Source organism: Hemiscyllium ocellatum, chromosome 5 (genome assembly GCF_020745735.1).
Source record: "Hemiscyllium ocellatum isolate sHemOce1 chromosome 5, sHemOce1.pat.X.cur, whole genome shotgun sequence".
NCBI classification, from domain to species: domain Eukaryota; kingdom Metazoa; phylum Chordata; class Chondrichthyes; order Orectolobiformes; family Hemiscylliidae; genus Hemiscyllium; species Hemiscyllium ocellatum.
Genome location: NC_083405.1, coordinates 120,236,246 through 120,263,609, shown reverse-complemented (window position 1 = coordinate 120,263,609; position 27,364 = coordinate 120,236,246). Strand labels below are relative to the sequence as shown.

Below are 27,364 nucleotides of genomic sequence, written 5' to 3'. Positions count from 1 at the left end.
CCAAGACAAAGCAGCCTGCTTGATCGACATCCAGAGCACTAAGTGAAAAATGCCATAATTCATGAAAACAACTCACCACCTTTCCAAGGCTAGGTATGCCAGTGAGCCTACTTTCCAAAAACACCTCAACATAATCCTGATGTAGTACTGCATAGTTAAAAGAGTCACCTTTTGGCTGAGACATTTACCAAAGTCTCCTATGCATCAGGAGGCAGGAAAAAATCCGGATGGTAAAATTCTATCAAGGAGCAGATGTTGATCCTTTAACCAACATCACAGAAAGCAGAGTGTCTGCCCACTATTACTTTAACCTTTTTGTGATCTTGCTGTTCAAAGGTTGGCTCGATCTACTACAACAGTTCTACACTTTGAAAATACTTCTGCCTCTAAAGCATTTTCAATCATCAAAGATGTTACATAAATGGAAGTGCTTTGCAGATTTTTAACAATGTACTGTCTCAAAATAGTACATTGGGCCTTTGGGGATAATTTTCTCTATGGAAGGAGCACGTTTGTGTTAATTATCTAGTGACTTAATGTCCTGTGGAAAATGGCTGTAGTATATAATGGACAGCATTTATGTACATTCGCAAATAACCTGCTGAGATTAAGACAGTGATAAATATCTTAAACTGGTCAAGTCAAAGCGTCAATTGCATCAATGATTTAGGGGGTTTGCAATTAACTTTAGCTCATGCAGTAACTACTTGACAGTCATTTGGTGTGCTCTAGACTGAAGGAAAACAACTAAGAACTTGGTACACACTAGCTGATTCAATCTGTCAGAAACCCATGCAATAGGTACTCCTCAAAAGGCAGACCCATAATTGGGTGAGAAAAGTTTTTTTACACAAAGACTAATATGTACCTGGAACACACTACTAGGAGAGCTGGCAGAAGCAGATATGATAGCAATGTTTAAGAGGCATTTAGACAGGCACGTGAACAGGCAGACAATAGAGGGAAATGGACCATGTGCAGGCAGATGGGATTAGTTTAGAAGAGCATCATGAACAGCACAGACCTGGTAGGTTAAAGGACTGTTTCTGAACTGTACTGTTCTATATTCTATTGTAATTAATTCTGGCCCCAGCATGATCCCTGTGGAACACTTACTAGTTACAGATTATCATCCTGAAAATGTCCCCTTTTACACAAATCTATCTGCTATTAGCTAAACAACCCTCAATGCATGTTAATATATTACCCCCCCCCCCCCCCACACACACACACACACACACACAACACAATAGACTCTTATTGAGTAGCCTTATGCTATGTGCAGTATGTTATCATTCGTCTTTTGGAATTCCAAATATATTAAATCTACTGGTCTCCCTTTAGCTACTCTGCTTGTTATGTCCTTAAAGAGCTGTACTAAATTTGTCAGGCATGATTTCTCCTTCACAAAGCTATGCTGACTTTGCTTGACTATATACCTGTTTCTAAAAGCTTTTAAATAAACTCTAACATTTTCCCCATCACTGATGTTATGCTAACTGGCCTATAGTTACTAATTTTTTTGTCTCTCTCCATTTTGAATGTTACAATGGCAGTTTTACCAATCCTCTGGGACTTTTCCTTATACCAAGTAAAAAGAAAATTCAAGGTATAGCAATAAGGGAACAATCTTGATCTTTCCACCTTTAGCTACAGCTTTGGTCTATTTGGAGGGATTACCATTTTGGTAAGAGGTTAACCATCTGAAACAAGGAGTGAAAAAAAGTAAGCACTATCTCCTTTGTTGCTTTCAACCAGCTTGGAGCTTTTGTTCCAGGGTTTAAGTGCCATGATGTGCCAGCTTTTTGTTAGGAATTGTCCTGGTTCCATAATTTAACTGCGGATGGATGCAATCTTGAACTAGCCCCCTTGTAGCCCACCTTGTGCTTTATAAACCCTCCCCACCCCCACCTCCCAGCCCCACCCCCAGAACCAGCTGCAGGCTGGCTTAGAGCCAGTCAATTGTCCTGTAGCTGTGACAATTGAGCTGCAGTGTGTTGTCCACTCGGTACCTGCAGTTCACTAGTTTTATTCCTATCAGACCCAAATACCAGCAAGTCATGGGCACGCGCCAACATCCGAACACTCAACACTGGGTGTTGATCCAGTTCCCATTTCCTGGTTATGCCAAGATGACTAGAGCACCACTATCCTGAGATGCTCAGTTACTCCAACGATGATGGATGTGTATTGCACGGCGATAACCTCCTGTGACTCCAAGTCACTCTTTTGGTTGGTGTCAAGAATCAATAGTCACCAATTCCTCTATCTTTCAGTCTTCCTGGTTGCACCCCTGTAACTTCTGTTGGATTTGGCAAGTTACCATCTCTAGCTGTGGTTGGAGTGTGGCAGTTTGGTTGTTGCATTGGTGCCAGGCCCATTCCTTTCCCCCATAAGGGTTCGGAGCCAGCAATAATTTAACACCACTGTTCCATGATCCTTGTGTGTTTTGTCCCTTGTAGAGGTTCATCAGGACAGTTGCTGGGGAAGGGAATCTCCTAAGAACCAAACCTCCCAATAGTCTATCACCCAAACCATGCGTTTCCTCTTGTCCTGTCCTTTCTTGCAGCGGGGAGAAGCAACATAGTGAGGGAAAGGTAAGAGGGTATAAATGATGGAGAGACTCCATGGAGATTGAAGACAACAAAAGGGGCATTGGAATTTGAACCAAAACTACTTGTGAATGAACTAAGGACATCTGTAATGAAATGCAAAAAGGAAAAGTTATCATGCAACGGGTTGTGGCATTTCCAGAAATAATACCGCACAAAGGACTTCATTAAATTTATTTCATTAACTGAAACACGAGCTCCAAATTGTTTCAGTAATTCTGGGTGAGTCATCCAACTTGGCAAGGTCCATAGTTGCCCTGATAGCAAAATAAACTGTCATACAGAGAAAAGTAACGCATGGTGCCAAGAAAATGATACAAAAGCAATGAATGCTGGTTCTGGTGTGACACAAGTCACTTTCCATAAATAGCCGAACAAATGTTTATCATTGATAAGAAAATTAAGAAACAGGAGATGTTTCATAACTTAAGAAAAGAACACTATTAATTTGCGGATATTGCTTTTTCAAAAAAATTCAAGAGGTTAGTCTCTTTATACAGTGCGATAAGTGAATGAACTGGACACATTGCTATGTATTGCTAAGCATGGGGAAAATGTGAGGAATCACAAAACCTAAAGTGAAAGAGGTTGGATGTTTCCCAAAAGGAGTTAAATATAATTCTTAGACCTTGTGGTATCAAAGATACAAGGAGAAAACAAGAACATGAACATTTAATGTTGGAGTGTGCTCGAAGGGTCAAATGTCCCAGGCCTGCTTCTGTTTTTCTGTGTTTCTCTGTAAGTTCAGAAAAAAACCCTACATTAATTCAATCATCCATATGAACTGCACCAGTAACTCCAATTACATGCAGAATTGCAAATCATGAGCCTATTAACATACGTCCGGGAAAATACAAAATGAATTATTTGAAATAGACAGTAATATAGATCAGATGTAATTACATTATCCAGCTGTTCCTTCCAGCAGCCTGATATCATCACTTTGCTGGATAGAAATCACAAAGTAAACCCTTTCTTTGCGATGACCATTGTAAATGATCCCTCCCTAACTTCTTCAAAAGTTGCTGCAACCATGAACAGGTTGAATCATGTCATTTTCTCCAAATCTGACCTTGTGTACTTCAATTTAAAGGGTCTGTGCTGATCTGGCTCAGCCCTTTATGATTGATTATACCCAGAGCAGCTACAGCACTGGCTCTTTCCTTTATTACATTTATACTTCCCAAGTCTCACAAGGCCCGATAATTGTTCTCTTGTTTCTCAATACTGCAGTATTGTGTTCACTTCTGGTTGCTGTGTTGTAGGGAGGATATTCTCAAGCTGGAGAAGTTTCAGAAATGATTTACTGGAATGTTGCTGGGAATGGAATGTTTGACTTATAGTGAGAGGCTGGGAGTCTTTTTATTGGAGGTTGAGGGATGGCCTGACAGAGGTTTTTAAAACCATGAGGGGTATAGATAAAGTGAATGGCAAGTATCTTTTCTCTGTAACGGGGGATTTCAAGACCAGGGGGCATATGTTTAAGGTGAGAGGAGAAGGATTTAAAAAGGACGTGAAAGGCAACATTTTTACACAGAGAGTGGTCAGAGTGTGGAATGAACTGCCAGAGGAAGTGATGGATGTGGGATCAGTTACAATGTTTAACAGACATTGGATAAGTTCATGAATAGGAAAGGTTTATAGGGATATGAACCAAGTGCTGGCAGGTGGGACCTATTCAATTTGGGATGAAGGTCAGCATGGACTGGCTGGACTGAAGGACCTGTTTGCACGGTGTGTGATTCCAGGGCTCTATGACATGCGTCATCTGGCAGTATCCCCAGCTTAGGTGGGTAGAACATGCTAAATTGCCCATAGTGTCTTGGAATGTGCAGGCCAGCTGGATTAGCCATGGGAATGTAGAATTCCCACAGTGTGGAAACAGGCACTTTAGCCCAGCACGACCACACCAACCTTCCAAAGAGTAGCCCACCCAGACCCAATCCCCTATTACTCGACATTTCCCCATGACAAATGCACCTAACCTACATATTTCCGAACAGTACCATGCAATTTAGCATGGCCAATTTACCTAACCTGCACGTCTTTGGACTATGGGAGGAAATTGCAGCACCCAGAAGGATCCCAAGCAGACACGGGGAGAATGCACACATTCTGCACAGACAGTCACTGAGGCTGGAATCAAACCTGGGTCCCTGGTGCTGTGAGCAGCAGTGCTAACCATTGAGCCACCGTGCTGTGCAATGCATGGTTACAGGGAAAAGGTGAGTTGCTTTTTGGAGGGATGGTGTAGATTCACTGAGACGAAGAGCCTGCTTCCATACTGTAATGATTCTATGATTCTAAAGTCAGGTGGAGCTAAAAGACAGCAAATATTGGTATGAATTCCTCATACATTACTAATGTTGGGCATGGTATAAATCAGGAAGTATGTTATGTGGGTAATACAGTAATAACAGTTTATTTCAATTCACACTGAGACTGGATTAAATAAATGTTGTGAATGATGAGCACAAAGTTGTCAACCTGTAGCAAATAGGTGGTGATTGTAGGACAAACAGTTTGGACAGTACTAAATGAGGGAACTGACAGAGATTGGGAGGGAGAGAAATCCATTGAAACATAAGGATTTTAAATTGGAGGCATTTGGGGGTGTATAGCCATTAGGTCTAGGAGCACAAATAGACAATTCAGCCCATTGAACCTGCTGCCATTCATTGAGATCATGGCTGATCTGATACTCCTCAGCTCTACTTTCTGCCATTTCACCATAACTCTTGGTTCCCCATCGGATTAAACATCTGTCTATCACAGCCTGAATACACTTTAATGACCCAACCCTAACAGTCCTTTGTTCCACAGATGTACTGCCATCTGAGAGATGAGGATATAGGATGCAGGGGGCTTCTTCCAGGCTTTGGTTTTTCCTTCACTCCTGAATACCTTGATGTAGGCGAGGATACAAGGAACGGTATTTTGAATGAACTGAAGTTTTCGAATCACGGCAGCTGGGACCGAGTATGGAGTTGAAAAGGGAATGGGCATGAGTTTCAGCAACAGAAGAGATGGCTGCAGCTGTGGAGTTAGATTGAGGGGGGTTGTGGAAATGAGAAGGATATGGGGAACAATTTTAATCTCAACCAACTGTTAGGAATCAGTTTGGTGAGAAATCAAAATTGTTCCACATACTTACCCATTTTTAAGCAGCCAATGTTCCCTGGATTACAAGCCATCGTACCATTTTCCACTTTGAGCTAACTACATGGTGACTAGTGAGGAATTGAAAAATGTGGTGCTGGAAAAACACAGCAGGCCAGGCAGCATCCGAGGAGCAGGAGAATCGAAGTTTCGGGCATTAGCCCTTCTTCAGTCTTTCGACCAGTGAGGAATGTCTATTTGGGAATGCAAGGAGAAACTTAAAGCTTACAGCTGGGATTGAGCTTTCCTGATTTGTGCTGATACTGCTGTATTCAAAGTATTTCCCTGGACTCAAACCTACACCATTATATGCTCATGGATTCTGCCTATAATGTGGTTTGGGCATTGGGTATCAGCACATAGGAAACTCATTTATCCGAACAAGTTGGGTGGCAGTAATTTGCTTAGATAACTGATTATTTGGATAACTGATTCAATACCTCTCCTCTGGGAATTTTCTGAAGTTTCCTTTTTCCTCACTCTGTCTGTGTTGCTCTATCTCTGTCTCAGGGTTTGTTTCTGAGCAGACACACATTTGTGTGTCAGGGACCTGCAACATTGCTGATGTCTCTCCTTGCCACTGCTTCACCTCAGCGAGCACTTGCTGAGTCCCCTCCCTCTTCAGGAGACTGGACAGCAGCACACTGTGCGGACCTCCCCCACCCCTGCTGTGTGCTTTCAACTCTCCATGTTTCCAGCCAATGGATGGAGTGAAGGGGCCAGATGCCTCTTATCTCTTCTCCCCAATGGGATTCCAGAACAAAATAAAGTAACAGAATGGAGACGGCAGCCGGACTGGACACCAATAGCAAGACTGCTGCTGCCTTTGGGGGGGATGAGTCTCAAAATAGCGCACACACGCATGCACGCATACACACACACACACACACCTTTTTGACAAGTGTCCACTCCGCCCTGTACAGGACCATGTTGGAGAGATTATCTGGGGAAGTGGGGTTTAGGGTAAACCCTTGTCTAGAACTCCTGGAAAAGTGTGGAGAGAGACACAGAGAGAGAGAGAGAGAGAGAGAGAGAGCAGGAGGCGAGTCATTTGGAGATGATGCCTGGGCTCCTATCGATGTGTAGAACTGTTCTTGGCAGCATTTAATTAAACCAAGTTCACTTTTAATCGTTGTAATAAAAAGGCGTGTTCACTGTTGGTAACACCTGTTTGATGTAATGTATTTTTATCGGGACCTTGAGATCTTCAGATAATCCGAAATTCTGATAATTGATACTCGGATAATCGAGGTTCCTCTATATTGCATTCTTGGCACTGCTCTGTCGAGAGAAACTCTGAAGTGAAAGCAGGAAGTGCTCAAGAAACCCAGCAGGTTAAACCTTTTGAATCCAATATGCCTCTTTGTTCGCCTTTAATTCTCTAAGACTGCTGCATCTCTGTCATTAACTTATATAAGAGTAATTCTCTCCTCATTCTCAGTCAGCCCCATAAATTGTTATTTACCTTACTTTGTGTACAGAGTATCAATCACAACACGCTCATATTGTTCTTCCATTTTTGTCTTTTTTGAATCTCAATGGCCTGTGACTGTTGACATCAGATTGGCACCATCAAGCACATCATTATCATTCACAAATTAATTCCCCATTATATGACAGAATCCACTTTTCAAGAATCCAGAAAATGCAATTAAAAATAAGGAGTGCAGCCTGAAGGGATTATTATGACTGGAGTTACTGAAACCAGGGTTCGTAGACTCAGGTTACTTCATGATGTGAAACAGTGGGAACTTCTTCCTGGGAAAGCTGATGAATTGTTGGATTGATGTAGCTTGCTTTCACTAGTGAAGAGGCAGATTTTCAGTTTGTCAAAAAGCCAAAGAACTAGGGATGCTGGAAATCAGAAACTACCGGAGAAGACTCAGCAGGTCGAGCAACAGAGAAAGCAAGAGTTAACATTTCAGGTCCAGTGACCCTTGTTCAGAACTTTTTCCAGATTGTGTTGGTCAGGGAGTTTTGGAGGTTTGACATATTCATCTTCATTGGGCGAACCAAATTTTCCTTGACCTTGCATTTTCTTGTTTTGCAAACAATCAGATTAAATCACATATGTCAATTCAACTAAATTTTAATTTCATTGGTTGTATTCGTAATAAATTAGGGCCGACATTTCTGATGCCATCACCATAATTGTTCATTTAATTCATAGATTTTTATCACCTGATACCATGAAAGAATTCGTCATTAAAATGTCACTTGCTAATGGGGGTGATTTACAGTCATCAGGCTCCTCGTCCCTGTACTATAATCTTGTATTCAGGTAGCATCTTCAGTGAGGTTTACTACTTAGTAAGAATTGCGCAGCATAACATCTACCATTAAAATTATTCTACATAAATAGGCTATTGCTTCTACTAAAATAGCAGACAGATGGATTTCCTTTGAATGTAGTAAAAGCTTTGTGATGTTAACATGCAGTAATGCAAGATGTGAAAGAATTACTTTAACTTGAAAATCTATTCAAAGCAACATGTACAAATATGTCCAACAACATGACTTCAGAATTGCTTATCTCTGGTCAGAATGCTTTTCCCAATGGTGTTGGAAATGGACTGTCCAGCAGTTTTCACTTACTTTAAGGCAAGATCTGCAAAGCAGAATTATTAAGATTCTTATGAGGACAGGAAAAACAAATTAAATCATGTCATTAAATCAAATCATGGTTTCAATGCTTTACCATTGTGTGTACTCATTAACCTGTGTGACATGATGGCTGAATAACATGTTAATGGATGAGTCATAGAATCCCTACAGTGTGGAATCAGACCCTTTGGCCCATCAAGTCCGCACTGAACTTCTGAAGAGCAACCCACACAGACCCACCCTCTACCCTGTAACCCTGTATTCCCCATGCCTAAACCACCTAGCCTGCACATCCCTGGACACTATGGACAATTTAGCATGGCCAGTCCACCTAACCTACACATCTTTGGACTGTGGGAATCATCCCAATGGCTAATGACCTGAGGACAATGATTGAAATCCCAACTGAACACATCTGTTTGAAAGCTCCTTGAGTATAGAGTACAAAATCACTCTGTACCTTGTAGAAAGAATCAGCTAAAACCTAGACACTGCCCTCTCTTCCAACTCCCTCCCCTCCCCTCTCTTGCCTGGTGACCTCCATCCCACTCTCACTGATATGTGGTTGAAGCCTTTCAATCAACTTCCACCTCACCCTTGGTGTTCTAAACGGGCACTTTCTGCCTGGCAGCTCTCGTTAAGTGGGATTTCTGATTCCAGGGTCCTAAGTCCTGGGAAAAGCCTCCCACTAGCATGTTATTTACCCTGGACTCTTCATTTTAACCCAACCTTCTACAACTGAGGCAATGTGGGATGGCCACCAACTGTCTGACTGGCTCTCCGCACTGCTAAGAAAAAGTGCCAGAGGAAGTGGTGGAGGCTGGTACAATTGCAACATTTAAAAGGCATTTGGAATGGGTATATGAATAGGAAGGGTTTTGAAGGGATATGGGCCGGGTGCTGGTAGCTGGGACTAGATTGGGTTGGGATATCTGGTTGGCATGGACGGGTTGGACCGAAGGGCCTGTTTCCATGCTGTACATCTCTATGACTCTAAGAGTGGTAGAACTCTCCCTGGAGTCCTGACCACTAAGCACTTCCAGAAACAGATGATGTGTCCATTAACAATTGCAAGTTATGAGAGCTTTCTGTGCACCAGTTGGCCACACGTCCGATATTAGATCAGTGTTGTTGCTTGTCAGGCATTCTGGGAGGTTTAAGAGATCATCACGTGGATAAAGTCATTGATAAAATCATAGAGATTTACAGCATGGAAACAGGCCCTTTGGTCCAACTTGTCCATGCCATCCAGTTTTCACAATTAGTCTGCTCCTCATTTGCCTACATATGGTCCATATCCTTCCATACCTATCCTGACCACGTAACTGTCTAAATGCTATAAAATGTAAGGGTTCCCATCATATGGAACTCAATACAAATTTGAGATGCAGTTTTGTCCATTTTCTCAGCCTGCCCTCTGAAATTCTATTTTCAATGCTGAAGTGCGGAATCTATCTGACTTGTGCCGAACCATGACAATTCCTCCCTGTTTGTACGCAGATACTGAACTGCTGTATCGCACCTCGGATGGCAATCTGGAGAGACGGAATATCGAAACCATGGAAAAGACCTTTCTGATGACGGACCGGAAATTTGTAAGCATTTCTTCTACCTTTCATCCAGAAATCATGCCAGTCAGCTCAGGAAAATACGGTGCAAGGCAGGATTATCGGTATCCACTGTTTATAAACAAATCGAGGTCTCACAACATTCAGTAAGTCATTGGTTTAGACAGGAGCTGGTCTTTGTTCTGAGAAAGCCTGACATTTTGATGGATAATGAGTATATACTTTATTTTACAGCAAGCACTGCATCAGTTTTGTTTCACTTGCAGTGATCAAAAAGCCCAAATGTAAGCATTCAGCTCCAGTCCCTGTGGAATTGACGTGGGATGAGTTCATGTATGGCAATAGTAGTAAACCATCAACGCAATGAGAAACTAAGAATTCTTTACATTTGTTGAACAGCCAGGCATGAAAGCCAACTTAATACTGTCAATGCCTCACAGACAAAAATAACTGGCTGATCTGTGACTTGTTTGAAAGATTTATTGTTCATCGGGGTGCTAGGATCATGTCTTGCTCCTTTTATTTACTTATGAGTTGCAGGTACCACTAGCTAGATCAGCCCAGCCTTCATTAGCCAGAAGGCAGTTAGTAGTCAGCCTCATTGCTGAGAGTCGGGTGTCATGTGTAGGCCAGACCAGGTAAGGATGGCAGATTGAAAACAAAAAAATGCTGCAAGTCATGGTGGGTCAGGCAGCATCCATGGAGGGAGAGCAAGCTAATGGTTCAAATCAAGATGAAACGTTAGCTTGCTCTCTCTGTCCACGGATACTGCCTGACTTGCTGTGATTGCCAGCATTTTTGTTTTGTTTTCAATACAGATTATAGCATCTGTAGTAGCTTATTCCCATAAGGATGGCAGATTTCCTCTCATAAAAGTTATTAGTGAACAAGATGGATTTTTCTGACAATGCACAGTGGCATTGCGGTCATCATTTGACTCTTAATTTGAGAACTTCTTTATTGTTATGATTTTTATTATTTGATTATTATTGAATGGAAACTGAATTGACCCAGCCAGCTGAGTACTGGAAGCAGCTCCAATAATACTCAAAAACCTTGACACCATCTGGGACAAAGTAGCCTACTTGATTGGTGCTCTGTATGCCACCTTACACATACATATGCCAGTGTGTACCGCCTACATGATGCACATCAATAACTCACCAAAGGTCCCTTCTAAACCCACCATCTCTACCAACTACCTGGACAAGGTCAGCAGACATATGGAGATACCAGCACCACCTGCAATACTGGACTCAACCAAACACCACCCTGACTTGGAACGATGCTGTTATTCCTTCATTGCCAGGAGTCAAAATGCTGGAACCCCATCCCTAAAACTATTGTGGATGTACCCTATACCACATGGTCAGAAATAGCACAAGAAGGCAGTTCACCACCACCTTGTCCAGGGGAATTAGGGATGGGCTAGAAATGCTTGCCCAGTCAGCATTTGCTGTGAAGAATTTTCTTTAAAATGGTTGAATGAGAGATGGCTTCTGTGTCAGCAGTATAGGCTGCATTCGAGTTACAAAACCAGCACAGGAACGCATTCCACCACCCAGTTAATGTGACATCGACTGCTGCAGTTTTTGCTACTGCTGTTGGGGAGGTTTTAACTAATGTGGCAGGGGCCTGGGAACCAGAAGAGAAAACAAGTAGGTAGCGAGGTGGAGACTGGAGACTGTAAGAATTATGAAGATAGTATTAATAAAGGGAAGAGTAGGCAGAGAGCAGATGAGCATAAAAAAAAACTGGTGGCCTGAAATGCATTTACTTTAATGCAAGGACTGTAGTGGATAAGGCAGATGAACTTAGGGCTTGGATTGGTGCCTGGGAGTATGATGCTATTGCTGCAAATGTGTTGCTGGTCAAAGCACAGCAGGTTAGGCAGCATCTCAGGAATAGAGAATTCGACGTTTCGAGCATAAGCCCTTCATCAGGAATAAGAGAGAGAGAGCCAAGCCGGCTGAGATAAAAGGTAGGGAGGAGGGACTAGGGGGAGGGGCGATGGAGGTGGGATAGGTGGAAGGAGGTCAAGGTGAGGGTGATAGGCCGGAGTGGGGTGGGGGCGGAGAGGTCAGGAAGAGGATTGCAGGTTAGGAGGGCGGTGCTGAGTTGAGGGAACCGACTGAGACAAGGTGGGGGGAGGGGAAATGAGGAAGCTGGAGAAATCTGAATTCATACCTTGTGGTTGGAGGGTTCCCAGGCGGAAGATGAGGCGCTCCTCCTCCAGCCGTCGTGTAGTTGTGTTCTGCCGGTGGAGGAGTCCAAGGACCTGCATGTCCTCGGTGGAGTGGGAGGGGGAGTTAAAGTGTTGAGCCACGGGGTGATTGGGTTGGTTGGTTCGGGCGGCCCAGAGGTGTTCTCTGAAGCGTTCCGCAAGTAAGCGGCCTGTCTCACCAATATAGAGGAGGCCACATCGGGTGCAGCGGATGCAATAGATGATGTGTGTGGAGGTACAGGTGAACTTGTGGCGGATATGGAAGGATCCCTTGGGGCCTTGGAGGGAAGTGAGTGTGGAGGTGTGGGCGCAAGTTTTACATTTCCTGCGGTTGCAGGGGAAGGTGCCGGGGGTGGAGGTTGGGTTGGTGGGGGGTGTGGATCTGACAAGGGAGTCACGAAGGGAGTGGTCCTTGCGGAACGCTGATAGGGGAGGGGAGGGAAATATATCCTTGGTGGTGGGGTCCGTTTGGAGGTGGCGGAAATGGCGGCGGATAATACGTTGTATGCGCAGGTTGGTGGGGTGGTAGGTGAGAACCAGTGGGGTTCTGTCTTGGTGGCGGTTGGAGGAGCGGGGCTCAAGGGCGGAGGAGCGGGAAGTGGAGGAGATGCGGTGGAGGGCATCGTCGATCACGTCTGGGGGGAATCTGCGGTCCTTGAAGAAGGAGGCCATCTGGGTTGTGCGGTGTTGGAATTGGTCCTCCTGGGAGCAGATGCGGCGGAGACGAAGGAATTGGGAATATGGGATGGCGTTTTTACAGGGGGCAGGGTGGGAGGAGGTGTAGTCCAGGTAGCTGTGGGAGTCAGTCGGTTTATAATAGATGTCTGTGTTGAGTCGGTCGCCCGAGATAGAAATGGAAAGGTCTAGGAAGGGGAGGGAGGAGTCTGAGACAGTCCAGGTGAATTTCAGGTCGGGATGGAAGGTGTTAGTAAAGTTGATGAACTGTTCAACCTCCTCGTGGGAGCACGAGGCAGCGCCGATACAGTCATCGATGTAGCGGAGGAAAAGGTGGGGGGTGGTGCCAGTGTAGTTGCGGAAGATGGACTGTTCCACATATCCTACGAAGAGGCAGGCATAGCTGGGGCCCATGCGGGTGCCCATGGCAACTCCTTTAGTTTGGAGGAAGTGGGAGGATTGAAAAGAGAAGTTATTCAGGGTGAGGACCAGTTCAGTCAGTCGAAGGAGGGTGTCAGTGGAAGGGTACTGGTTAGTGCGGCGGGAAAGGAAGAAGCGGAGGGCTTTGAGTCCTTCGTGATGGGGGATGGAGGTGTACAGGGACTGGATGTCCATAGTGAAAATAAGGCGTTGGGGACCGGGGAAGCGCCAGCTCGCGGACGCCTCCTCTTATCGCCCCCTTGACCACGACCCCACCTCCCACCACCAAACCATCATCTCCCAGACCATCCAGGACCTCATCACCTCAGGGGATCTCCCATCCACCGCCTCCAACCTCATAGTCCCACAACCCCGCACCGCCCGTTTCTACCTCCTGCCCAAAATCCACAAACCTGCCTGCCCCGGCCGACCCATTGTCTCAGCCTGCTCCTGCCCCACCGAACTCATCTCCCAATACCTCGACACGGTCCTGTCCCCTTTAGTCCAAGAACTCCCCACCTACGTTCGGGACACCACCCACGCCCTCCACCTCCTAAAAAAGCTACCTGGACTACACCTCCTCCCACCCTGCCCCCTGTAAAAACGCCATCCCACATTCCCAATTCCTTCGTCTCCGCCGCATCTGCTCCCAGGAGGACCAATTCCAACACCGCACAACCCAGATGGCCTCCTTCTTCAAGGACCGCAGATTCCCCCCAGACGTGATCGACGATGCCCTCCACCGCATCTCCTCCACTTCCCGCTCCTCCGCCCTTGAGCCCCGCTCCTCCAACCGCCACCAAGACAGAACCCCACTGGTTCTCACCTACCACCCCACCAACCTGCGCATACAACGTATTATCCGCCGCCATTTCCGCCACCTCCAAACGGACCCCACCACCAAGGATATATTTCCCTCCCCTCCCCTATCAGCGTTCCGCAAGGACCACTCCCTTCGTGACTCCCTTGTCAGATCCACACCCCCCACCAACCCAACCTCCACCCCCGGCACCTTCCCCTGCAACCGCAGGAAATGTAAAACTTGCGCCCACACCTCCACACTCACTTCCCTCCAAGGCCCCAAGGGATCCTTCCATATCCGCCACAAGTTCACCTGTACCTCCACACACATCATCTATTGCATCCGCTGCACCCGATGTGGCCTCCTCTATATTGGTGAGACAGGCCGCTTACTTGCGGAACGCTTCAGAGAACACCTCTGGGCCGCCCGAACCAACCAACCCAATCACCCCGTGGCTCAACACTTTAACTCCCCCTCCCACTCCACCGAGGACATGCAGGTCCTTGGACTCCTCCACCGGCAGAACACAACTACACGACGGCTGGAGGAGGAGCGCCTCATCTTCCGCCTGGGAACCCTCCAACCACAAGGTATGAATTCAGATTTCTCCAGCTTCCTCATTTCCCCTCCCCCCACCTTGTCTCAGTCGGTTCCCTCAACTCAGCACCGCCCTCCTAACCTGCAATCCTCTTCCTGACCTCTCCGCCCCCACCCCACTCCGGCCTATCACCCTCACCTTGACCTCCTTCCACCTATCCCACCTCCATCGCCCCTCCCCCTAGTCCCTCCTCCCTACCTTTTATCTCAGCCGGCTTGGCTCTCTCTCTCTTATTCCTGATGAAGGGCTTATGCTCGAAACGTCGAATTCTCTATTCCTGAGATGCTGCCTAACCTGCTGTGCTTTGACCAGCAACACATTTGCAGCTGTGATCTCCAGCATCTGCAGACCTCATTTTTTACTCTACAGTATGATGCTATTGCAAACAGAGACTTGTTTGAAGGAAGGGCATGATGATTGGCAATTAAATGTTCTAGGATATAGAAGCTTCAGACAGGACAGGGACGCAAGTCAAAGTGGGGGGGAGGAGGGGGGGTGGAGTTGCATGGCTGGTCAGGGATGATATCATGGCTGTGCTAAAGGAGCACATTATGGAGGTCTGGGTAGTGAGGCATTATGGGTGGAGCTGAGAAATAAGAAGGGTGCAGTTACATTGTTGGGGCTGTATTACAGGCCTCCCAACAGTGAGCGTGAGGTAGAAGAACAAATAGATAAACAGATTTTGGAAAGATGCAGAGGCAATAGGATGGTGGTGATGGGAGATTTTAATCTTCCCAACATTGACTGGGATACACTTAGTGTCAGAGGTCTGGATGGGGTAGAATTTGTAAGGAGCGTCCATGAGAGTTTTCGAGAGCAGTATATCAATAGTCCGATGAGGGAAGGGGCTATATTGGACCTGGTACTGGGGAATGAGCCAGGACAGGTGGTAGAAGTTGCGGTAGGGGATTTCTTTGGGAACAGTGACCACAATTCTTTAAGTTTTAGAATACTCGTAGATAAAGAAGAGAATGGTCCTAAGGGAAGAGTACTAAACTGGGCCAAGGCCAATTATATCAAAATTAGGCAGGAGCTGGGAAATGTGGATTGGACACAGCTATTTGAAGGGAAGTCCACATCTGAAATGTGGAAGGCTTTCAAAGATAGGTAAAGATAGTGCAGGATAGGCAAGTCCCGTTGAAAGCAAAGGATAGGAAGGGCAAGATTCGTGAACTGTGGATGACAGGAGAAAATGTACGACTAGCCAAGAGAAAAAGGGAAGCGTACATAAAGTCTAGGCAGCAAAGAACAGAACGGGCCCTGGAAGAACATTGGAAGAGGAATCTTAAACGAGGAATCTTAAACGAGCTAAAAGGGGTCATGAAATAGGTTTAGCGAGCAGAATTAAGGAGAATCCCAAAGCATTTTATTCTTATATAAGAAACAAGCAGGTAACTAGAGAAAGGATTTGTCCACTAAAGGATAATGAAGGAAGGCTGTGTGTCGAACCTGAGAGAATGGGTGAGATTCTGAATGATTACTTAGCATCAGCGTTCACTGAGGAGAGGAACATGATGAATGTTAAGATTAGAGATAGAAGTTTGATTAGTCTGGATCACGTTGGCATAAGTAGGGAAGATGTGTTGGGAGGCTAGAGGTTATTAAGATGGACAGATCCCCAGGATCGGATGAGATCTATCCCAGGTTGTTGATGGAGGCGAGAGAGGAAATAGCTGGGGCCTGACAGATATCTTTGTGGCATTCTTAAATACAGGCGAGGTGCCGGAGGACTGGAAGGTTGCTCATGTTGTCCCCCTGTACAAGAAGGGTAGTAGGGACATTCCGGGTAACTACAGACCAGTGAGCCTGACGTCGGTGAAGGGAAAGTTGCTGGAGAAGGTACTGAGGGATAGGATCTATTTATATTTAGAAAAGAATGGGGTGATCAGTGATAGGCAACATGGTTTTGTGCGGGGGAGATCCGTGCCTTACCAATTTAATAGAAGTCTTCGAGGACGTGACCAAGTTGATAGATGAAGGAAGGGCTGTTGATGTCATATACATGGACTTTAGTAAGGCGTAAGGTTCCCCATGGTAGGCTAATGGAGAAAGTGAAGTCACATGGTATGTAGGGTGTTCTGGCTAGGTGGATAAAGAACTGGTTGAGCAACAGGAGACAGAGAGTAGTAGTTGAAGGAAGTTTCTTGAAATGGAGAAAGGTGACCAGTGGTGTTCCACAGGGGTCAGTATTGGTGTCACTGTTGTTTGTAATATACCCAAATGATCTGGAAGAGGGCACTGTTGGTATGATCAGCAAGTTTGCAGATGACATGAAAATTGGTGGAGTGGTAGAAAGCATAAGGGACTGTCAGAGAATACAGGCGGATATAGATAGACTGGAGAGTTGGGCGGAAAAGTGGCAGATGGTTTTCAATCCAGCTAAATGTGAGGTGATGCACTTAGGCAAGACTAATTCTACAGAGAATTATACAATGAATGGAAGAGCCTTGGGAAAAGTTGATGGGCAGAGAGATCTGGAAGTGCAGGTCCATTGTATCCTGAAGGTTGCTGCACAGGTGGACAGGGTGGTCAAGAAGGCATATAGGAGTATGCTTGCCTTCATTGGACAGGGAATTGAGTATAAGAGCTGGCAAGTCATGTTAAAATTGTATAGAACATTGGTTCAGCCACATTTAGAATACTGTGTACTAAAGAAATAGTACTATGTGGATGCAGAGCTTTGACAGAAAGAAACCAAGCACAACCGTGCTACTGAACAAGGAACCTTAAAGTGGAAACTGGGTGAACCCTCACTGAGGTCTGAGTATCAGGAAGGTCGCCACATTACCAAAAGGATGTGGACACTTTGGAGAGGGTGCAGAGAAGGTTTACGAGAATGTTGCCTGGTATGGAAGGTGCTAGCTATGAATAGAGGTTGAGCAGGTTAGGTTTATTTTCATTAGGAGATTGAGGGGGACCTGATTGAGGTTTATAAAATCATACAGGGTATAGATAGGGTGGATGGAGATAAGCTTTTCCCCAGGGTGAAGGATTTAATAATGAGAGGTTACGCTTTCAAGGTGAGAGGTGGAAAATTTAAGGGGGATACACATGGCAAGTACTTCACACAGAGGGTGGTGGGCATTTGGAACACGTTGCCAGCAGAGGTGGTAGAGGCAGGCATGGTAGATTCATTTAAGATGCGTCTGGACAAATGCATGAGTAGGTGGGGAGCAGAGGGATACAGATGCTTAGGAATTGACCGACAGGTTTAGACAGTACATTTGGATTGGCTCAGGTTTGGAGGGCCGAAGAGCCTGTTCCTGGGCTGTAAATTTTCTTTGTTCTTTGTTCTAATCATTGTAACGATGGCTAACTTAGTAAGTATAGATGTGCTTCCTCTATCTTACTGCAGACACCTTTCATTTTATGAATCAACTGATGATAATATTAGACAAGTGGATCCCAGTGAGAAACCTGGCTTGATAGACCATGAATTTTATATTTGCAATTTGTTTACCATGGTGGTCAGACATGGAATATATTTAGAAGACGTTGCCAATGTACATTTAACTAAAGAACATTATAGTTTATTACATACAAAAGGAAAACAAAACATGTTCACTATGTAATAATTATTTGAGATGACCTTGCTCCACATGTCATCAGTAAAGTTTTAATCTTTTTGCCCTCAACAATAACCTTCCTGATACTCAGACCTCAGTGAGGGTTCACCCAGTTTCCACTTTAAAGTTCCTTGTTCAGTAGCACGGTTGTGCTTGGTTTCTTTCTGTCAAAGCTCTGCATCCACATAGTACTATTTCTTGAGTCAATGCACTTCTTGATGTCCTTATGCAAACTGCTAACGCAGCAGGCTTGAAAACAAAAATAAATGCTGGAAATCACAGCATCAACATCCATGAGGAGAGACCAAGCTAACGTTTCAGTCAAGATGACTCATCATCAGCTCATCAAACTTAAATTTTATATGCTCATGTGTACTTCAGAGCCAATTATCCAAATAATAATGATAAATAATGAACATTTATCATACTTGCTACTTGAATATTAGGAAATATTCTCCATCCCCCATCTCCAGTCACTAAGTGTGGGTTAAAAGGCATGGAGTGTTCCAATGAATCAGTGAGGGAGGTGGTAGATAGAGAGTCTGTTGCCTTTTCAGCTCTCTCTGGTAGATTCCCGGGACAGTATTGTTCAGTTTGGGCTTCCCCACTCCTAGGCTAAATGAGAGCCTTGGATGGCAATTCATTAAAAGGGAAATTTTTGCCACTGCCAGGATTCCACCTTGCAGGGTGGTGGGGAGATAGACCAGAGTACCCTGGGGAAGGAGAGTTGCCTGTGCTGGTGGGGAATGCTCCTTTCCGGGGCACCTCATATCCAGTGAAGGGTCTAGTCAGCAGCACGTCTTTCCTCAAATTCCCACCCTCGCTGCCTGATGCTGGGGTACATCAGGCAGTATTTAACAAGCCCACTCCACATATTGTTACCCTAATCCACTGGCTACAATGACACTTGGCTCCTGATATATGTGTGATGCCCCAAAGGCATACAGAAGATTGCCTAACTGACATTAAATCTCACTTAGGTTACCAGAAATGACTACCATTGGGATCAAGACCAATAGATATAAGCTCAATATGGCAATATTTTTGGTACCTTTATTTCAAAGATACACACAAACCTTGCTGACAAACAGAAGCAACTTTATCATTAACTCGTTTTTTTGTCTTTTGTTGGCTGGGCCAGCATTTATTACCCGTCATTAGTTGCCTTTGAGAAGATGGGGGTGAGCTGCCATCTTGAACCGCTGCAGTTCACCTGCTGTGGGCTGACTCACAATGCCATGAGGGAGGAGATTCCAGCATTTTGAATTGCAGTGCATCTTGTAGATAGTACACACTACTGCTAGTGAGTGCCCGTGGTAGAGAGAGTGGATGCTTGTGGATGTGGTGCCAATCAAGTAGTCTGCTTTGTCCTGAATGGTGTCGAGCTTCTTGAGTGCTATTGGGACCTGTACTCATCCATACAAGTGGGGAGTATTCCATCACACTCCTGACCTGTACTTTGTAGATCTTGACAGGCTTTCAGAAGTCAGGAGCTAAGTTATTCACTCTAGTACTCCTCGCCTCTGACCTGCTCTTGTAGCCACTGCATTTACATGATGAATCCAGCTGAGTTTCTGATCAATGATAACTCCCAGAGTTTTGATAGTGGGGGTTTCAGTTGAATGGTAACAGGGTGGCACAGTGGCTCAGTGGTTAGCACTGCTGCTTCACAGCACCGGGGTCCCAGGTTTGATTCCAACTGTCTGTATGGAGTTTACACATTCTCCTCGAGTCTGTGTGAGTTTCCTCTGGGTGCTCCGGTTTCCTCCCACAGTCCAAAGATGTACAGGTTAGGTGAATTGGCCATGCTAAATTACCCATTGTGTTAGGTGCTTTAGTCAGAGGGAAATGGGTCTGGGTGGGTTATTCTTCGGAGGGTTAGTGTGGACTGGTTGGGCCAAAGGGCCTGTTTCCATACTGTAGGGAATCTAATCTTGAACGGCAAGGGACAGTGGTTAGATTATTTCTTATGGATGATGGTCATAGCCTGCCATTTGTGTGGCATGAATGTTACTTTGCCAAATCTGGATATTGTTCAGACCTGATTGCACTCTGACACGGACTACTTCAGTATCTGAGGAATCGTGAATGGTGCCGAACATTGTGCAATCATCAAACATCGCCACTTCTGACCTTATGATGAAGGGAAGTCCATTGATGAAGCAGCAGGAGATGGTTGGGCCCAGAATATTACCCTGAGAAACTCCTGCACAGATGTCCTGGAGCTGAAATGATTGACCTCCAACAAACATGACCATCTTCCTGTGTGTCAGGTATAATTCTAACCACCAGAGAGTTTGCCTCGATACTCATTGATTCTAGTTTTGCTCGGGCTCCTTGATGCCACACTTGATTGAATGCAGCCTTGATGTCAAGGGCTGTCACTCTCCCTTCAGGATCCTCCGCTCCACGCTCACAGCAATGCGCCAGCACCTAACCTCTCTACAGTCAGCCCTGCCTCAGCTGAGGGCCACACTCCCTCAGAATTGCAAAGGACTCCTTCTATACTATATCCTCAGGAGAATTCATACTCTCAACAAACAGTATTTCAACTCCATCTCAAACATCAAAAACTGTAAGTACAACAAACTTTTATCTACCCACCTCCATAACCAGCACTCCTCAAACATTCCAGTAGATTCCCCCGGCCTCTGGAACTGATCGGACACCATTAGCCATGCGACTCGTGCAGCCACCATCCCCACACTGATTCATGATGTCACTTCTGTCCCCATCATGGCCACTTCCACAGCCACTTCCACCGCTCACAATTCCTCATGCACCACATGTGACATCACTTCTGCCCCTCACATCATCGCTGATGTCACACATTCAGTGACTTCCACCACCCTCACTGTCGTGTTTGCCACCACTTCAACCCCCACCAACGCCACTCACCTGCATTCTGCTGACACACTGCCCACAGATCCCACTGTTACCATCCCCTCCCCCCCAGAACCCCAAGGGGAACACCACCCCTGCTCATGACTCCACCACCACCCATTCCAGTTACTGGCCCCGCCCCCCACTCCCAGCTCCACACCCATACCAGATCCTAGCTCCCAGCCCTGCCGAGTTTTCACCATCCTTCCAGACCTCCCCCTCACTGGGGACGAACGATCAGTCCTCAGCAAAGGACTCACCTTCATCTCCCTCTGTCCACGCATCAATGAATTTAATACACGCCGTGACTTTGAACACTTCTTCCACTGCCTCCGTCTCCGAGCTTACTTTCACAATCAGGATTCCTGCCCACCTTCCAAGGACCCCTTTGCCCACCTCTAACACACTGCATCCATCTGGACACCCCACGCTGGCCTATTACCCACCCTCGACCTCTTCATTTCCACTCTCCTCCCCCACTCCAGCCTTTCACCCTCACAACGCGCAGCCCTCCAATCCCTCTGCTCCAATCCCGACCTCACCATCAGGCCAGCAGATAAAGGGGCGCAGTGGTAGTCTGGCGCACTGACCTCTACACCGCCGAAGCCAAACGCCGACTCGAGAACACCTCTTCCTACTGCCCCCTCGACCATGACCCCACCCCCCATCACCAAATCATCATCTCCCAGACCATACAGAACCTCATCACCTCAGGAGATCTCCCACTCACAGCTTCCAACCTCATAGTCCGGGAACCCCGCACTGCCCGATTCTACCTCCTTCCCAAGAACCACAAGCCTGACCACCCTGGCTGACCCATTGTCTCAGCGTGCTCCTGCCCCACGCTCTCCATCTCCTCCAAGACTTCCATTTCCCTGGCCCCCACGCCTCATCTTCACCATGGATATCCAATCTCTCTACACATTCATCCGCCATGACCAGGGCCTCCAAGCCCTCCGTTTCTTCCTCTCCCAACGTCCCCAACAGTACCCTTCCACCGACACTCTCATTCGTTTGCCAAACTGGTCCTCAACCTTAACAATTTCTCCTTCGAATCCTCCCACTTCCTCCACACCAAAGGGGTAGTCATGGGCACCCGTGTGGGCCCCAGCTATGCCTGTCTCTTTGTTGGCTATGTAGAACAGTTGATCTTCCATAATTAAACCGGCACCACTCCCCACCTCTTCCTCCGCTACATTGATGATTGCATTGGCACCACCTCATGCTCCCGCGAGGTGGTTGAGCAATTCATCAACTTCACCAACACATTCCACCCTGACCTTAAATTTACCTGGACCATCTCTGACACCTCCCTCCCCTTCCTGGACGTCTCCATCTCCATTAATGATGACTGACGTGACACCAACATTTTTTACAAACCCACCGACTCCCACAGCTACCCAGATTACACCTCTTCCCACCCCTACCTCCTGCAAAAATGCCATCCCGTATTCCCAATTCCTCCGCCTCTGCCGTATCTGCTCCCAGGAGGACCAGTCCCACCATAACACACCAGATGGCTTCCTTATTTAGAGACCGCAATTTCTCTTCCCACGTGGTTAAAGATTCCCTCCAACGCATCTCATCCATATCCCGCACCTCCGCCCTCAAACCCCACCCCTCCAATTTTAACAAGGACAGAACGCCCCTGTGCTCACCTTCTACCCTACCACCCTTCGTATAAACCAAATCATCTGCTGACATTTCCGCCACCAGGGATATATTTCCCTCCCCACCCCTTTCCGCCTTCTGCAAAGACCATTCCCTCCGTGACTACCTGATCAGGTCCACGCCCCCGTACAACCCACCATCCCATCCTGGCACCTTCCCCTGGCAACGCAGGAATTGCAAAACCTGCGCCTCCCTCACCTCCATCCAAGGCCCTAAAGGAGCCTTCCACATCCAAAGTTTTACCTGCACATCCACCAATATCATTTATTGTATCCGTTGCTCCCGATGCAGTCTCCTCTACATTGGGGAGACTGGACGCCTCCTAGCAGAGCGCTTTGGGGAACATCTCCGGGACACCCGCACCAATCAACCACACCACTCCGTGGCCCAACATTTCAACTCCCCTCCCACTTTGCCGAGGACATGGAGGTCCTGGGCTTCCTTCACCGCCACTCCCTCACCACCAGACGCCTGGAGGAAGAACGCCTCATCTTCCGCCTCGGAACACTTCAACCCCAGGGCATCAATGTGGACTTCAACAGTTTCCTCATTTCCCCTTCCCCCACCTCACCCCAGTTCCAAACTTCCAGCTCAGCATTGTCCCCATGACCTGTCCTACCTGCTTTTCCACCTATCCACTCCACCCTCCTCCCTGACCTATCACCTTCATCCCCTCCCCCATTCACCTATTGTACTCTATGTTACTTTCTCCCCACCCCCACCCTCCTCTCATTTATCTCTCCACCCTTCAGCCTCTCTGCCTGTATTCCTGATGAAGGGCTTTTGCCCGAAACGTTGATTTTCCTGCTCCTCGGATGTCTGCCTGAACTGCTGTGCTTTTCCAGCACCACTCTAATCTCGACTTTCCCCTCACCTCTGCAATTCAGCTGTTTCATCCATGTTTGAACTAAGGCTGTAATGAGGTCAGGAGCTGAGTGTCCCTGGAAGAATGCAAACTGGGCGCCACTGAGCGGGTTATTGCTGAGGTGGTGCTGCTTGCTAACATTGTTGCTGACACCTTCCATCACTTTACTGATGATCGCGAGTAGACTGGTGGCGTATTAGTATGATAATATCGATGACAGTCACAAGCATTCAGGACAAAAGGTTTAACTTCACATCATTTTGGGGTGTTCAATAACCAATATTTGTTACAAGTTATTGCTGTATCCCAAATTGCAGAATTAATCAAAGTTTTATGAGTTGGTCAGAGTTAGTATTTGCAATTCTTTAGAATCCTGCAAGCTAATTGCTGTAAAATTGTTCTCGCTTTTTTATTAAGTAGGTGTTAATTATTTATATTGGTGTTATCAAACTGCCAAATTTTTATCGGTGGACAATTGCAGTACCAGATTAAGTAAAAGTTGATGACTGACGCGGGAGAAATGTTAATATCCATAGATCAATCAAAAGCACTTCTCATATTTAAAATCAAATTAATTTACTTCGCTGTTCACAATAAGTCTATTTTATGGACAAAGTAATAGACTTTAGGTCAAACTTCTCAAGTTGCAATAAGGCCTGTTCTGTCGATCTAATGATTCTGATAATTGTGAAATTTTCAGGGTGATTTATTCATCCTAAGTATAGCTTGGGCACTGTTCTGGCAGCCTCTCTCAATCTTAATCAGGGACGAGGGACAGATGTAAAGGCATAGTGCCAGATCCCAACTAGTGAGCCTTGAACACGAGCGCCAAGTATCTTAAACGTTGCTGATTATTTTGTAGAAAGGAGGACTTGCATGAGTGTAATGCCTTTCACAACCTCTGCACGTCTTCAGGAGCTTTAAGACTGAAGATGCCTTACTGCCAGCTACCTAGGATGCAGAGCACAGCTATTCAGCTTAATTGGTGCATGCTCGCGACTTTCTCCACAGTGCCAGAGAATCAGCTGCTGTAGTAATATGCTCCAAAAGGGAATGGTGGCACCAAACATACTACATGCCGAACATTTGTACAGATAGCCTCATCTGAGATGGTTATCAGCGGCCAGCTTTGCTCATTTGGCAGAAATGTCATATTCACCATCAGAGTGAGTCTGCAACCTGTCTGACTGGGTAGTGGTTAATTGGAATAGAAGTGTCACAGAGTAGCCTAAGTTGGCAAATACTTAAAATAAAATCGTAACCCAAAGGTATCCAGTGACACAAAACTACAAACAAGGAGGGAATGTTCAAAACCTATAGCGTTGTGCAACAGGTGAAGAATGTATTGCAACCTATTGCAGGAAATTCAGAAAAGGTTCGGGATAGATTATTGAACCGTCTGAGGAAAAGTCACTAGACTTGAAATGTTAACTCTGCATTTCCCCCTACTGATGCTGCCAGGCCTGCTGAATTTTATCAGCAATTTCTGCTTTTATTTTGGATCTCCAGCATCTGCACTTCTTTATCTTTTTTTATGGTAAATTAACTTAGATGTTACCAAGGAATGACATAAAAGTCACTTGTTATGATGGTATTACTGGACAACTCAGATCCCAGACTGAAATCTGGCTTGATGGATCATATTTTGTTTGTGTGTCTTTTAACTTTAACGAGGTGATCTTTCACTGAAACAGAAGTATACAGTGTTCGCTGATTTGGTTTCTCCAACAAAAGATAAATTCATGACTCAAGAAAAAGATGATATGGAATAAGCCAAATTATTTATATATAAACATATTTAAGAATATATTGTAAAAGTACAATCACATTAATCCTAATAGTATCGAAATATAGTCAATAAATATCAGAGAAAATGCCTTTCCCTACCCCACATTGGGTTTGACTTACCTATCACTTTACATTCAGATCATAAGAATCTGATAGTTCAGTTATGTGATAAATCAAGGAAGAGGCTAAGTCTTTCTTGGCTTCATATAACACCTTCAAGGTTTTAACTAACTTTAACCAGTCACTTATGGTCTGGAACTTTTAAACAGCACTTCTTACACTGAGGTAACCTCTGAAGAGTCTTAAACTGCTTCCCTTTCGTAGGAGCGGCTGTTTTAAGCATCCAGCTTCAGCCAGAACTTCTGCAAAATTGCCCAACTTAAAGCTATTCTTTCAAACTGTGTGTGTTCCCTAAACCCACTCAAAAGATTAGGTGAAATTCAGGAATGGAAAATGCTGGAGATTAGAGTGGTGCTGGAAATGCACAGCAGGTCAGGCAGCATCAGAGGAGCAGGAAAATTCTCATGCAGGAACCCTTCATCAGGATTTTCCTGCTCCTTTGATACTGCCTGACCTGCTGTGCATTTTCAGCACCACTCTAATCTTCACTCAAAAGATTCCAGAGTCTTCTATCTGAAAGCCTAACACACTACACTATTTCCATTGTTCAATGTCCCAATATAAAGAAAACCCCATTGCTGAACAGCATGTCACTCTCTTTTTTTTATTTTTTTAAAGATGCCAAAATGGTTCCAGATATTACTTAAAAAGTAATCATTAAACCGCCTCAAACACAAAGACTGAACCTATATATTATTTGTTCGAAATCCAAACTTTAAAATGAATTATGTTCAGATATAGATAAATGGAACAGAGAACAATACAGCACAGAACAGGCCGTTCTGCCCGCAATGTTGCACTGACCTGTGAACTATTCTCAGCTCGTCCCTCTACACTATCCCAAAATCATCCATGTGCTTATCTAAGGATTGTTTAAATCTCCCTAATGTGGCTGAGTTGACTACATTAGCAGGTAGGGCATTCCACGCCCTTACCACTCTCCGCGTAAAGAACTTTCCTCTGACATCTGTCTTAAATCTATCATCTCTCAATTTGTAGTTATGCCCCCTTGTACACGCTGATGTCATCATCCTAGGAATAAGTATTTCACTGTGTACCCTATCTCATCCTGTGATCATCTTGTAGATGTAAATTGCACACCTTACACCACATAATTGTTTTCTTAAAGACAAGAACAATGTTGAAGGTTTTGGAGAAAAATGGGAAATGGAGAAAAATACTGGTAGATCCCCGAAAGCTTACGCTGCAGGAGGTGGCTTTCTGCTGAGAGAGAAAGAGAGAGAGAGAGAGAGAATCAGCTTGGTGTCACCTCTTCCTTGTCAATCCTTCTGTCTGAACTTTCCCTCAATCTGTACAAGTGTGACTTTCCATGGGTCCAGATTTTCTACCAGACGATCACTATGTTTATATTCACAGTCATCCTTAGATTGCAGCAGCTCTCTTTAAAGAAATACATGTTGGAATTCAATAAGTACTTTCGGGTTCTGATCCATCATCACGACATCACATTAATGAAGAACGTTATTGTGGACTCACTGCAAAGTGCCTTCTTTCATTTTGTTGCTGATTGAAAATAGCTTGCTGAGCTAGTAATGTGTGTGGATTGACTTGGCCTGTTTTATGTGGACAATACATACCTTAGCAATGTTCAATGTTGTTAGGTAGATGTCAGTGCTGTAGCTCAGTTTAATGATCTCATCCCCAAAGGCCAGAATTTCCAAAAGTAAAGCTCTCCAACAGTAATGCATTTGCAGAATCAGCTTTGATTTTTGTGTTCAAGTCTTTAAGTGTGACTTGAACTGATGCCCTACGAGTCAGAGGTGAGAGTGCAACCAACTCATTCAAGGC

The 27,364-nt window shown here is 45.4% G+C and overlaps 1 protein-coding gene across 1 annotated transcript in view; it reads left to right on the top strand.

The window, feature by feature from the left end:
• dpp6a (dipeptidyl-peptidase 6a) overlaps window positions 1–27,364 on the top strand; it is a 1,150,594-nt gene that overhangs the window by 790,793 nt on the left and 332,437 nt on the right. Inside the window, exon 4 of the mRNA XM_060825137.1 lies at window positions 9,876–9,970. Within this exon, the coding sequence (XP_060681120.1) occupies window positions 9,876–9,970 (95 nt within the window). The remainder of the gene's footprint in view (window positions 1–9,875; window positions 9,971–27,364) is intronic.